This window comes from Balaenoptera physalus, assembly GCF_965194825.1.
Source record: "Balaenoptera physalus genome assembly, chromosome: 13".
NCBI lineage: Eukaryota > Metazoa > Chordata > Mammalia > Artiodactyla > Balaenopteridae > Balaenoptera > Balaenoptera physalus.
Genome location: NC_138892.1, coordinates 82,519,565 through 82,534,924, shown reverse-complemented (window position 1 = coordinate 82,534,924; position 15,360 = coordinate 82,519,565). Strand labels below are relative to the sequence as shown.

General features: G+C 36.3%; 1 protein-coding gene across 3 annotated transcripts in view; it reads right to left on the bottom strand.

Annotated features, from left to right (window-relative positions):
• Positions 1-318: 318 nt before the first annotated feature.
• IPO8 (importin 8) overlaps positions 319-15,360 on the bottom strand; it is a 69,455-nt gene continuing 54,413 nt past the window's right edge. For all 3 annotated transcript variants that reach the window (XM_082419673.1, XM_082419671.1, XM_082419672.1), the window contains 4 exons: positions 13,157-13,362; positions 5,778-5,981; positions 3,416-3,532; positions 319-2,322 (listed from right to left, as the gene is read on the bottom strand). In XM_082419673.1, coding sequence (XP_082275799.1) covers positions 2,225-2,322; positions 3,416-3,532; positions 5,778-5,981; positions 13,157-13,362 — 625 coding nt within the window. In that variant the 3' untranslated portion in view covers positions 319-2,224. The remainder of the gene's footprint in view (positions 2,323-3,415; positions 3,533-5,777; positions 5,982-13,156; positions 13,363-15,360) is intronic.

Below are 15,360 nucleotides of genomic sequence, written 5' to 3'. Positions count from 1 at the left end.
CCATTCCACTCCTAATTTGATAGCAGCCCATCAGAAAATGGCTCCACCTCAGGCATTTTCTCCTTTCCTTCAAGGTCCTGATGTGGTTGAATGACCTTGCTTTTTCAGAGCTTCTGCAGCTCTTATTTGGATAACTTGGTTTATGAGACGGGCTCTAGCCCCCAACCACTCCCCAGTCTTTAGCTGTTCCTGATGAGCCCTTGTTACCCTCCCAGACCTTGCTCCAGGTCCCCAGGAGTCAGGAAAACACACACTGATAGGTTTTTATCACCTGCATAAAGCACCTCCACATTTCAGAAAACATTTCACACAGAGGAGTTCAGGATCCTGGGAATCAGTCCGCATTTTATTTTACAGTACATTCATATGAGTTCCTGCCTTTCCAAGGTAATCATATCACATTCAGGTTAGCACTGCTGGTAACAAAACTGTACAACTACCCTGGCTTCAAAAACAAGATAGGATGATACACATTAACACTTCTTTCCCTTTAATACTGCAGAAGACAATACATCACACAAAAAAAATCACATGCCTTTTACAGTCCAGTGTGAAGGCATGTTACTTATGTTAAAATTAAACCATTTGGGACATGAGGAGAAAAAGAAGAGCTTCAAAGCTTAAGATGTCTACAATCTCCCCCATGCCATCTTTCTCTTCTAACCGCCAGCTGGCACATTCAGCATCAATGCCTTGGGAAGAGGGGGCAGAAGAAAGCAGAGGATCATTTAACTCTGAAACTCATGGCTTCTTGGGCTACTTCTGTAAGAAACTACTTAAATAACCTAAAATTCCAAAAAGAGTTCATATTAACAAGGGATGGTAATATAGAAAGCACCTGGAGAAAATTCCTCCAGTGACTTATGGAAAATATAAGCTGCAAACATTTCACAAAAACGGACAACTGTTATCATATCCGGAAATATATTAAATTCTGAAAATCCACTTTCACTTTACTGAATGAAAACACTGTGACCCATGTTCTGGTGTTGAATCAGTTCAGAAAAACAGCTGTAACCTCCATCTGCAATATTTATCATGGGCTATCTTGCATCATTACCATGTCAGAGTGCAGCTGACTGATATCCCCAGCCCTTGAAAAATATAAGAAGCCAAACTGAGCTATAATAAAAACTAGGACAGATTAGATAGGAGAAAATTCAGATGTGTGAGAAAGCAAGAAGTTAGATTTACTTGGGTCTTTTTCCTAGATAAAAAATATTGTTACAAAATGTTTTGGACCCGGGTCCAACACAGCTGGAATGATAAGTTACTGAAAATGCAAGCCCCCATCCAGAAAGACAGTGTGCTTATGTAGCACCTTTCTCATAGAAGTCCACTGTGCTTTAGTATAACTGTCAATTAATTGCATAATTAAGTACATGATTCAGAATATACTTGGACTGATTGTTAATTCCAGTGACGAAAGAGTCCCTGCCACTTGCTGCCAAGAAATTTTTGAGTCCTGAACTTATTAGGTTATGAATGAAATCGATATTCATATAGGCTGACTCAAAAGAAATACCACCCCTTTCAGGGCTGAAAAATATGATGGAAGAGAGAATAAGACACTTCTTAGGAAAGCCACATCTTTAGGAAAAAACACCTTATGAAAAACCAGAGCCAGTGCATATTGTACAACCCCTGAAGAAAGCCCCCAGCAGCAGTGGGGAGCAAGGGGAGCAGTGATGATTTTGAAACCAGAGTGACTTGTAGCTAACTTCCTAACAGTAAATTCACATAGTGAAATGCAGAATAAGTCAACATATAGCCAAGGTTTACATTTATCTAGAAATATGTTTTATGCCTTAAAAAAAATTGCAATGCACTCCAAAAAAATTTTTTCAGATAATTCATGTACAACAGAAGGCACTGTTATTCGCATAAATCCATTGATTCTGCATGGCAAAACCTGAGACGTGCAATTCCATCCAATCCTCTAAAACCACCTTGGTCACTCATCCTTTGGAGCATATGCTTTGTCCTTTGCAGTCCAATGATTTTGTTGTTCTTTAATTTCATACATTACAGTAGCTGCTTAAAATATGTATTTCAGGGTGAGAAAGGTCAAAGGGGATGCAGGGGTGGAGAAAGGTGCTGCCGGACGCCAGGCAGTAACTGGCACAGCAGGTGGCATAAAAAGCAGCCCCGGCTCCCCATGACCCTCTCCTTCCGGCTGACGTACCATGTAGCGATGACATTTGGTCGGTTGATCCTCCTTCTTTCAGTTGTTGGTGGGCATAGTCCCAAAGTTAAATGCAGAGAGGACTCCTTTGTTTTCAAAGGTGAAGCCTCCCTGTTGTTCAATCTTCTTCTTTGCCTCTAGCATTTGCCAAGAGAAAGGGGTGAAAAGAGAAGAGTATTTAAGGTGACAAAGTTGGAAATAACCTCAAAGGAGCCAGATTCTTTAGAGTTAGTACTGTGAAGGAATGTGAATCGTGGTATTAATTATTCTGCCCAACTGAACATTAGCCTTTAATAAACCCGTGTCAGTAAGTACCATCGTCTTGGTGTCTGGGGATGCGGAACCAGCAGATATGGAACACACGGATACAGAGGGCCCACTGCACCACACCATTTTAACAGGGGACACGAGCATCCTCAGATTTTGGTATCCAAGGCAGGTCAGGGAAACAATCCCCCCCCCACAGATACCGAAGGAAGACTGTAGTTATATTTTCTATCTTGGAAAGACTATTTGCTAAAACTGAGCAAAATAAAAACAAGGCTCAAAGCTCGTGTCTATTGCTGAAAGGGCACACTGACTTCTCACATCAGGAGGGCCGATACAGAATCTGTACAGGACTTAAAGCCTAAATCGAAGCAGAAGAACCTGGGTTCTAAACTCTAGATTCCTACTCCATGATGTTCCCCACTAAAATACTTTTGTAATTACAAAATCTTCCATTAATTTTCTAGGAGTGACCATAATAACGTCTGTGTAAAATAATTTCTCCAGCTCAAAAACTGAAAATCAATGAGAATCACCAACACATAAAGCCCAACAAATAGAGATGGAGAGTATTTCATTTCTAGGAATACAAGCTCCCTGCAAGAACTCATAAAATGCTTTTGACCCATCTGTTGTTTAGATGTTTAGGTCGGTGACCCAGCTGATTAACTCTCCCTCAGCAAGATTCATCCCAACCTTTACATCTTACCTTTGGCTCCAAAATAGGATAAGGGTCTGAATAAGAACACCACTAAAGACACATTAACACATGGTGTTTCACAGAGCTAAGATATCACGAATGATTAATAAGATCATACAATAATGATAATTCCTTATTATCTTGACAGGTTGGCCTCTAACAATTTTTAGAACAGTATTTAGGTGCCACCAGGCTCGTAAAACAAAAGCTGACTACTGGCACTCTGACACATGCACTCCGATCTAGAAATCATGCTGGCTGACCTGCTACCGTCCTTCGGTGCTCGGCCAGTGTGTACACCTCCTGTAGCGCCCTCCTCTGATCCTCACTGAGCGGTGCCATCAGCAGTTGGTACCAGGCAGCATCCCGATTCTGCACAGCTGTTGTATTTTGGGGGTGTGTTGAGGGAGAAGGAAAAATAAAGGAGTCCAATGACAATTATTATTTCAGAGAATAACTAATAGCACAATCAAATTACAATGCAATGATCACAGACAATAGGTGATAAAACTTATTCCAACAAAGGATTACTCCTGAGTACTCACTTTAGTACTCGACCTACGTGGGGCTATAAAGGAAGGTTGGGACATCACAAATCTCTGCTTTGCCTAGTTCTCTGCCTCCCTCCCCATCTCCTCTTCTTCCTGGGTTTTTATGAACTATGAATGCTGCCTAAAATCCAGATGTTGGGAAACACCTTACTCACTTGTTACCATTTTCCTCAGGAATTCTCATGCTACCTGCTCCTTCAGCATCACTTCTATACCAAAAACTCAAATTTGTACCTTTAGGCAAAATTGTTCCCTAAGCCTCCTGGACTTTTACTTTGGATAGCTCACCTCAAACTCAGTACAACTGTAACCAAATTTAACATTTTACCTCCCAAACCCTCCTTATCTCCCCATTTCCATCACTAGTTCTATCAGTCTCCTAGTCAACCACTGCAAATGCCTAACATCTTTAATCATGCTCTCTCCACATCCAATTCTGTGCTGCTTTCTTGATGTCTTTCACTGATACGCTTTTTCCCATCAAATGCCATCCTCCCACTCCAGGGCCCTATTACTCCTAAATCAATAAAGTAATTTCCTAACGCTTGGTTCCCGAGTCTAGCCCCCTTCAGTTCTTTTTGGACATCATCATCAGATAATACCCCTGAAGGAAACTACCATATCCCCAAGGTCACCTCTTTATAGAAAAACATTCAAAAACACTCTAATGGGCAATGGGATAAAGACGATCTCAGTCCAGAATTCAAGACTGGGGGACTTCCCTGGCGGTCCAGTGGTTAAGACCCCTGCTTCCATTGCAGGGGGCATAGGTTCGATCCGTGGTCAGGGAACTAAGATCCCGCATGCTGCACGGCCAAAAAGAAAAAGGAAAAAAAACCCCACCAGATTTCAAGGCTGGTACAATTTTACTACTTCACAGAGACTTTAAGCAGTGGTCCCTATATGCTGACTGAGCCAAAGCTGGCTGCCTATCTCTTGAGGAGCATTTTCAAAATACACATCCTGAGATCCCACCCAAGACCTAAGAGCTTCTTTGTTGCCTATGATGCACACCCAGGTCTGGAAGTAACTGCCTTAGAGCGTACCCTCCGCATCCCAGTCTCCACATTTATACTCTTCTCTTCCTCAAGCTTTGGAATATCATTCCCTGTACTCTCTACCTCTTGCTCCTGCTGAATTTCAATAAATCATAGAGGTGGTTCATTAATGGTATTTGTAACAACCAATACATTGGCATACTAAATAATGCCAATATATTACACTACCATTGCCTTGTTAGTAACAATATTTTATACACAAGGATGTTCAATTTAATATTGCTTGTAAAAAAAAAAACCCTGGGAATATCTTATATGTCCATCAGTGGAAATAAGCTAAATTATGGTACTACCATAGAAATATGATGTAACTATAAAACAACCTATTTAGGGGGATTTTTTCATTATAATTTGTTTATAATAATTTTCTAAATGCTTTCATTGGCTTATTATTTATTTTTAATTCTATAAGTTTTCCATTTATATCTTTCATTCTTCTACTGGGTTATTGGTCTTATTCATTTATAGAAGGCCTTTATAATCTGTGGGTCTTAAGCCTATGACATGTACATGACAAATATTTTCTCCCAATCTTTGAGTACTTTAACTGTATTTCTAGTGTCCTTTGCTGTACAAAATTGGTAAATTGCTTATGTAGTAAAAATCTACTCTCTAATGGACTCTGTTCGTTCACATGGGGATTGTGAATTGCTAATAAGTTTATGGCCACAATTTTTAAGCAACATATGTGAGATACTTCATTCTGCAAAAATCCTTATCCATTTAAATCTAGAGGATGAACAATATACGCAGATACTCTTGCCTGTAATTACTTTTGTGAGGATACCCTGCAGCCTCGCCCTGCCACTTTACAATGATTATGGTTGCTGGGATTGGATGATGGATGTTTCATTATGCTATTTGCTCTCATTTTGTGTATGTTTGGGGATTTCTATAATTAAAAATAAATTAAAAATTTAAAGGGAATCTAAACCAATTTGGGGGAAGATCCCAAAACAACTTCTAATAGATGGAAATGAAAAACATATCTGAAGACTCAGGGAGTAACAACATACTCAGCAAGGCTTGTGTAAAAAATTGATATTCATCCACACTATTGTCAAGGTCCAGTGGAGTGCTGAATCCCTCAAGGGCAGTTTCTTCCAATACTTCTTCATCCCAGTCATCATCATCTTCCTCCTCATCTTCACCTCTTCCATTATTTGACTGCATTGCTTGAGCAGTTACATTCGTCTCCTCTTCATCACTTGAAATCTCTTCTGTGAATCCATTATTTATTTAAAAGGAATCAAACCACATAAGGACAAAGTATAAATTCCATAAAGAAAATAAAAATTATAAATGACATTCTAGAAATGGAAAAACTACCAAATAATTTTATGTAAAATTATAAAAATAAACCTTATCTTTACTGTAGTTGCTAAACTGAAAATGACTTTATCCTCCTCACTCAAAACAATTCAGAAGGAGAAAAACAAATATCGTATATTAATGCATGTATGTGGAACCTAGAAAAATGGTACAGATGAACCAGTTTGCAGGGCAGAAGTTGAGACACAGATGTAGAGAATGGACATATGGACACCAAGGTGGGAAAACTGCGGTGGGGTGGGGATGGTGGTGTGCTGAATTGGGCGATTGGGATTGACATGTATACACTGATGTGTATAAAATTGATGCCTAATAAGAACCTGCAGTATAAAAAAACAAACAAAACAACTAATACTAAACTTTCATTGGGTTATTTGTATGGAAATATGTTAATATAAATGTTTCAGACACTATATGAAATTTCTAAAAATCTTATATTTGTATTTGTATGGAAATATGTATGGAAATATGTTAATATAAATGTTTCAAACATTACATGAAACTTCTAAAAATCTTTTATGTTCTGGTATAATGTTATAAGTAATAATCCTAGTTATTACTTTAAAATGTATATCTCAGAAATAACTAATTTTCTTGTCAACTGCATTATTATGAACTTTCATCAAATCTTTAACCGTGGTCATTTTTAAGTCTTTTGTCATTTACAGACAGTTCTGGGTGTACTCTGATGATTTTGCAAATATGTTCCTATAAAAGGGTTACATCTTCAAGAAATTCATGGAAAAGACTCTGACAAGTACAGGTTTCTGGTAACTGACTGTATTGCTGAACTGAATGAATAAGCATTTTCAGAACTCTAATGAAAAACTGATGAACTCATAAAAGTGCTAACAAAAGATCAAGATGAAAAAAAAAATTAATTACATGGGACTGAGTGAACTGATGAGGATGAGTATAATTTTTGTGACTTTCTGTCTGAATTAAAAAAAAAAAAATCCCACAAGGACTCAGAGGCAAAGAATATACAAATCAATTTTCACTGCAAAGTAAAGGAGCTGTTACAGTGGAGGATTACTGGACTGAATGTCAATATTATGACATAGTATGAGTGTGTTTCATGTTTGGTAATTGCAATCATTGTTGCTTTTGTTGTGGTCATCCATGTACAATGCTTGGTGTCAGTCTATTTATCGCTTGTAAAAATAAAATACAGTGTGTGTGTGTGAAAAAAAAAAAACAACAACAATTTCTAACTATCTCTAAAGACGAACATTATTACTGTTTTACTATGGCTGTTTCACATCCATTAATATAAAATATACTATTTAGCCACAGATTCCCAAATTAACTTTTTTGTCAAAAAAGACATAAAATGATTACGTATTCAGTGCATGTGTTTTAAATAACAATGACCTCCCACTGAGAATTTGAGTCTCTTAGCAATTAACTAAGTTGATTATGAACTGCTCGGAAATGCTCAAATGAAGAGGTCATTTCTGCTAATAGAAACAGAAAAATATAGAAATACAGAGGAAAAATAATTAGCTATATGTGGGTTAAAAAAATTGAAAGCTGAATTGTATATCCCCATAGATTCAGTTTCTATTTTCAGGGCTGGTCTGTTCCAAGCAGTTAGTCCAGTATTATAAATAACCGGAAGACAGTAAATGCAGAACGAAATCAACCTAAGAGGAGAAACCTGGAGTAAACCCAAACCAGGCAATATTAATCTAAACCTAGTTCTATAAAATGCACCATACTGACGCAACTGGATTCAACTGCAAGGTAGTTTTAGGGATAATGCAAGAAACCATAGTTTTGACCACATACATGGGAAAAAAAAAAAAAAAAAAAAAAAAAAAAATATATATATATATATATATATATATATGTATAATAACAAAGACAGCAAGAGAAACCTTCACTGGTTAATCATCCTACACCTCAGTAGGAAATTCAACAAGAAAGTCTGGGAAATTACTAGAAAATTTCCCTCGAGTCATAATAATTACAACCCATTAGAGAGCAAAGCAAGAAATTATAAAGAATGCAATGTACTGAAAAAAAAAAGAATTCTGTGATTGTCTGCATATATTTGGCAAAATAAACAATTACAAGAGACTCACTTCAGAGCTAAAGACATACACAGATTGAAAGTGAGGGGATGGAAAAATATATTTCATGCAATGGAAACAACAAGAAAGAAGGGGTAGCAATACGCATATCAGATAAAGTAGACTTTAAAACAAAGGCTATAACAAAAGACAAAATAGGGCATTATATAATGATAAAAAGATCAATACAAGAAGAGAATATAACATTTGTTAACATATACGCATCTAAATATATAAAACAAATATTAACAGACTAAAAGGGAGAAATTGACAATAATACAATAATAGGAGGAAACTTTAACAACCCACTTACATCACTGAACAGACCATCCAGACAGAAAATCAGTAAGGAAATAGTAGTCTTAAATGACACATTAGACCAGTTGGACTTAATAGGTATCTACAGGACATTACATCCCAAAATGGCAGAATACACATTCTTTTCAAGTGCACATGGAACATTCTCCAGGAGACAACACATGCTAGGCCACAAAACAAGTCTCAACAAATTTAAGGGGATAGAAATTATATTAAGCATTTTTTCCAACCACAGCAGTATGAAACTAGAAATCAATTATAGGTAGAAAAATGGGAAAAACATAAACATATGGAGACTAAACAACATGCTACTAAAACACCAATGGATGAATGAAGAAATCAAAGAGGAAATCAGAAAATACCTTGAGACAAACGAAAATAAAAACAGAACTTTCTGAAATCTACAGGACACAGCAAAAGCAGTTCTAATAGGGAAGTTTATAGCAATTCAGGCCTACCTCAAGAAACAAGAGAATCAAAAAAACAAACAACCCAGTCCAAAAATGGGCATAAGACCTAAACAGACATTTCTCCAAAGAAGATATACAGATTGCCAACAAACACATGAAAGAATGCTCAACATCATTAATCATTAGAGAAATGTAAATCAAAACTACAATGAGGTATCATCTCATACCAGTCAGAATGGCCATCATCAAAAAATCTACAAACAATAAATGCTGGAGAGGGTGTGGAGAAAAGGGATCCCTCTTGCACTGTTGGTGGGAATGTAAATTGATACAGCCACTATGGAGAACAGTATGGAGGTTCCTTAAAAAACTAAAAATAGAACTACCATATGACCCAGCAATCCCACTACTGGGCATATATGCTGAGAAAACCATAATTCAAAAAGAGTCATGTACCAAAATGTTCATTGCAGCTCTATTTACAATAGCCAGGACATGGAAGCAACCTAAGTGTCCATCGACAGATGAACGGATAAAGAAGATGTGGCACATATATACAGTGGAATATTACTCAGCCATAAAATGGAACAAAACTGAGTTATTTGTAATGAGGTGGATGGACCTAGAGACTGTCATTCAGAGTGAAGCAAGTCAGAAAGAGAAAAACAAATACCGTATGCTAACATATATATATGGAATCTAAAAAAAAAAAAAAAAGGTCATGAAGAACCTAGGGGCAAGACGGAAATAAAGATGCAGACCTACTAGAGAATGGACTTGAGGATACGGGGAGGGGGAAGGGTAAGCTGGGACAAAGTGACAGAGTGGCATGGACATACATACAGTACCAAACGTAAAATAGATCGCTAGTGGGAAGCAGCCGCATAGCACAGGGAGATCAGCTCGGTGCTCTGTGACCACGTAGAGGGGTGGGATAGGGAGAGTGGGAGGGAGGGAGATGCAAGAGGGAAGAGATATGGGGACATATGTATATGTATAACTGATTCACTTTGTTATAAAGCAGAAACTAACACACCATTGTTAAGCAATTATACTCCAATAAAGATGTTAAAAAAAATGCAAAAAAAAAAAAAGAAACAAGACAAATCTCAAATAAACAACCTAACCTACCACCTAAAGGAATTTAAAAAATAAGAACAAAGCCCAAAGTCAGAAGAAGGAAGGAAATTATAAACTTCAGAGAGGGAACAAATAAAATAGAGACCAAAAAAAAGTAGAAAAGATCAAGAGCTATTTTTTTTGAAAAATAAACAAAATTAATAAGCTGTTAGCCAGGCTCATTAAGAAAAAAAGAGAGAGGGCCCAAATAAATAAAACAAGTAATGAAAGAGGAGAAATTACAACTGATATCACAGAGATACCAAAAAATCATAAGTGAATACTACAAATATTTATATGCCAACAAATTAGACAACCTAGAAGGAATGGAAACATTTCTAGAAACATACAATATTCCAAGACCGAATCAGGAAGATATAGACAATCTGAATAAAGAGATCACTAGTAGTGAAACTGAATTCATAATAAAAAGACTCCCAGCAAACAGAAGTCCAGGACTGGATGGTTTAACATGAGAACTCTGCAAAATGTATAAAGAAAAGCTAATACCTATTCTTCTCAAACTATTCCAAAAAACTGAAGAGAACACTCCCAAATTCATTCTATGAGGCCACCAAAAGAAGACAAAGACACTACAAAAAAAGAAAGTTACAGGCCAATATCTCTGATGAATATAGATGCAAAAATCCTGAACAGAATATTAGCAAACCAAACTCAACAATTTATAAAAAGGATCACACACCACGATCCAGTGAGATTTATTCCAGGGATGCAAAGATGATTCAATATCCACAAATCAATCAATGTGATACACCACATTAAAAAAAAAAAGAAAGAAAGGATAAAAACCACATGATCACAAGAGCTACAGAAAAAGCATTTGACAAAATTCAACATCCACTCATGACAAAAACTCTCATCAAAGTGGTTATAGAGGGAACATATTTCAACATAATAAAGGCCATTTATGACAAACCCACAGCTAACATCATACATGACAGTGAAAGCTAAAAGATTTTCCTCTCCACTGAAAAGCTTTTAGAACTAATAAATGAATTCAGTAAAGTTGCAGAAAGAGAAAGCAAGAAAACAATCCTGTTTAAAACTGCATCAAAAAGAATTAAAAACCTAGGAATAAACTTAACCAAGGAGGTGAAAGACCTCTACTCTGAAAATTATAAAACAATGATGAAGGAAATGAAAGATGATACAAAGAAATGGAAAGATATCCCATGTTCATGGATTGGAAGAATTAATATCATTAAAAAAATCCATACTACCCAAAGCAATCCATAGATTTAATGCCTATCAAAATACCCATGATATCTTTCACAGAACTAGAACAAATCATCCTAAAATTTATTTGGAACCACAAGAGACCCTGAATTACCAAAGCAATCTTGACAAAAGAGAACAGAGCTGGAGTATCATGCTCCTTGATTTCAGACTATGCTACAAAGCTACAGTAATCAAAACAGCATAGTACTGGCACAAAAACAGACACATAGATCAATGAAACAGAATAGACAGCCCAGAAATAAACTCCTGCGTTTAGGGTTGATTCATCTCTGACAAAGGAGGCAAGAATATACAATGGGGAATATCACTTTCTTCAATAATAAGTGGTGCTGGGAAAACTGGACAGCTACATGCAAAAGAATGAGATTAGAACATTTTCTCATGCCATGTACAAAAATAAACTCAAAATGGATTAAAGACCTAAATGTATAACCAGAAACCATAAAACTCCTAGAAGAAAAAGAGAACACTCTTTGACATAAATTGTAGCAGTATTTTTGGGGGTCTGTCTCCTAAGGCAAAGGACACTAAAGCAAAAATAAACAAATGGGACCTAATTAAATTTAAAAGCTTTTGCACAGCAAAGGAAACCATCAACAAAATGAAAAGACAACCTATAAATGGGAGAAAATATTTGCAAATGATATGCTACAATAAGGAGTTAATATCCAAAATATATAAACAGTTCATACAACTCAATGTCAAAAAACTAAATGACCCAATTAAAAAATGGGCAGAAGACCTGAATAGCCATTTTTCCAAAGAAGACATACAGATGGCCAACAGGCACATGAAAGACGTTCAACATTGCTAATCATCAGAGATATGCAAATCAAAACCACAATGAGATATCATCTCACCCCTCTTAGGTAAGAATGGCTATCAACAAATAACAAATGTTGGCAAGAATATGGAGAAAAGGGAACCCTTGCACACTGTTGGTGGGGATGTAAATTGGTGCAGCCACTATGGAAAACAACATGAAGATTTCTCAAAAAACTAAAAGTATGATCCAGCAATTTCACTGCTAGATATATATCCAAAGAAAACAAAAACACTAATTCAAAATGATAAACACATGCCAAAGTTCACAGCAGCATTATTTACAACAACCAAGATAAGGAAGCAACCCAAATGTTCATCAACAAATGAATGGATAATGAAGATGCGGTGAGATATGTGATGGAATATTACTCAGCCATAAAAAAGAATGAAATTTTGCCATTTGCAACAACATGGATAGACCTGGAGGATATTATGCTTAATGAAGTATGTCAGAGAAAGACAAATACTGTATGTTACACTTATATGTGGAACATAAAAAATAAAAGAAACATGAATATAACAAAACAGAAACAGACTCACAGATACAGAGAAAAAACTAGTAGTTACCACTGGGGAGAGGTAAGTGGGGAGGGGCAAAATAGAGTAGAATATTAAGAGGTACAAACTCCTAAGTATAAAATAAATAAGCACAAGGATATATTGTACAGCACACAGAATACAGCCAACATTTTATAATAACTTTAAACACAGTATAATCTATAAAAACAGTGAATCACTATGTATGTTGTACACCTGAAACTAATATAATATTGCAAATCAACTATACTTCAATAATAAATAGATAAATAAAGTTATGAATTGTTTATTCCTAGAATTTTCCATTTAATATTTTTAGACAACTGAAAGCATGAAACCAAAATTGTGGTAAGAAGGGACTACTATAATTAAGTCAACCAAACCCAAAATATTTGTTAAACATGTAACAGGCCAAGAAATGTACACCTGTTTAATGTTTCCAAATAGACTAAAACTCAAAGAAAACACATACTCAAATCACAATCAATTCTAGCATTCACTGCAATTAGAACACTTTACCATTTTCTTCCATATCAGCTTTCTCTGCTTTTGAGCGATCTTCCCGGTTTACCAGTTGTTTGGTAGCACAGACCTGCTTTAGGCCAAGGAAAAGGAAAAGAATTGAGGGCACAATCTGTCCCACCACAGCATCTACTCCAGGAGGTCGATTTTGCAATTCCAAAAGAATACTCAGTCCTATTATACACATCTTCCGGTCATGATGCCTACAAATTATAAAGGCGAAAAAAAATGTGCACATGAGAAATGAGAACAAATTCTGAAGAAATTACAAAAAGAAATGTCCAAGGTGTACTCTAAGGTTCATTCACTGGAGTTACACAGAGGTATCTCCATTTTGTACTATATGAAATCCTATGTAAATCAAGTTTTGTAAACCAATTATCATCATCAAAGACCTATGGGAGTCTGCAATTAATATGGTGAGTCTTGTGTAATATCAATTTATGACAATACAAATGCTGTATCTGGGCCTTAGCATAACAACTTTTATTAAAACAAGAATACCTGTATATGACAGCATAAAATTCCTATCCAATGGAAAAAATGAGGAGTCCCTTAGACTTTGTCTTCATTGGATTGGTCTACAAGGTATCTTGGCACATACACTGTACACTAACCCCAGGTGCCAAAAGCACCTCCAAAATCTCAGCATCTAATAAGCTGAATGTAATAGCTATAAGTAAATCTATTAAATGTCCTGTTCTATAAAACAGGATAAGGAAAATTTAATTCTGAAGGAAAAATGTTTGACCAATATACATTACACACATTTTTGTATGAATGTTTCTTCTAAATTGTTTAAAACTAAAAATATTAAGAATTAAAAGATTTACTATATTAGTATAACACTTAAAATTACAGGCATGAACAAAAAATTCACTGGCAGTGATTCAAGATGAGAGTAATATACAACAAACCCAATGACAAATATATTACTAGCTTCTATTATTCTTCATTATTTCCATTGCTTGATTGACTCAAGTTACTAATGCCAAAGTACAGTATACTGTAACAGGAACTGTGCTTGACCTGATGACTTTCTCATCCATGTAGCCTCTAACTAGTAGTGTACACCAGGTGTCAAATGGATCATAGTACAAAAGATGATTATCAAGTGGGGCTCTGAAGAATCCAAGGGAGCACAATCCAAGCATGCCCAATCTATACAATAGCTGAGATGGATTTTCAACTTTTGGAAAATTACTTACAGATGCTACTAACTATAACTGTGAATGACTAAATCTCTACTCTCTAAATCTTTGTCAGAGATAACTTTAAGCACAATTTCTTTTTAAAGTATGCTCTTCCTTTCAAAGCTTTAATAAGAAATCTAAATCAGGGACAAACTCCAGTCTCCTACAAGTAGAAAAATTAGAATACACATAGCAACTTATAAATATGCTCCCCCATTCCTTTTCTACCATCCTAATTCAAGCCCCTCCATCATCTCCCCACCACTTGGCAATGTCCTAACTACTCCTGTTGAAATTATTTTCCCCTCAGTAAATTTTTCTAAATGATATCTTACAAAACTTAAAAAGAACACTAGTTATTTCTAATGTTTTGAACAAATTAATCAGCAACTTAGCTCAAATTCTAGCACAACAGGGTCACTTACATGTGTTGGGTCACTTGAGGTGGGCCTATAACTACTACTTAGGATCTCACTTTTCCTATGTTGGGAAGCTAGGAGAGTGCTTCACACAAAGCGAAACTCTCCTACCAGGGTAGGACCTGGAATACAACTAACAATCTTCTGACCTCACATTTGAAAACGGGCTCCCTTGAAATCTTTATATATTTACCAGACCAGTACTTTCCTTAGAAACACAACTCTATTTAGAATGTTGTTACCCATAGACACTTAATAGTCATGGAACCCAAGTGGACACTTAATTCTTGTTGCCTAGAGATATAACAATACACATAAGTCAAAAACAAGTGGGGAATGGCTATACCTAATTTTCAGAGCCTGTGTTCTTTCCACTAGATTATACTGCTGAAACACATTCTTAATTCTCCAAGAATTTAATATTATGTTAACAATACACTAAAAATAATTCTTAAAGGGCTTCCCTGGTGGCCCAGTGGTTGGGAATCTGCCTGCCAGTGCAGGGGACGCAGGTTTGAGCCCTGGTCCAGGAGGATCCCATGTGCCGCAGAGCAGCTGGACCCGTGCGCCACAACTACTGAGCCTGTGC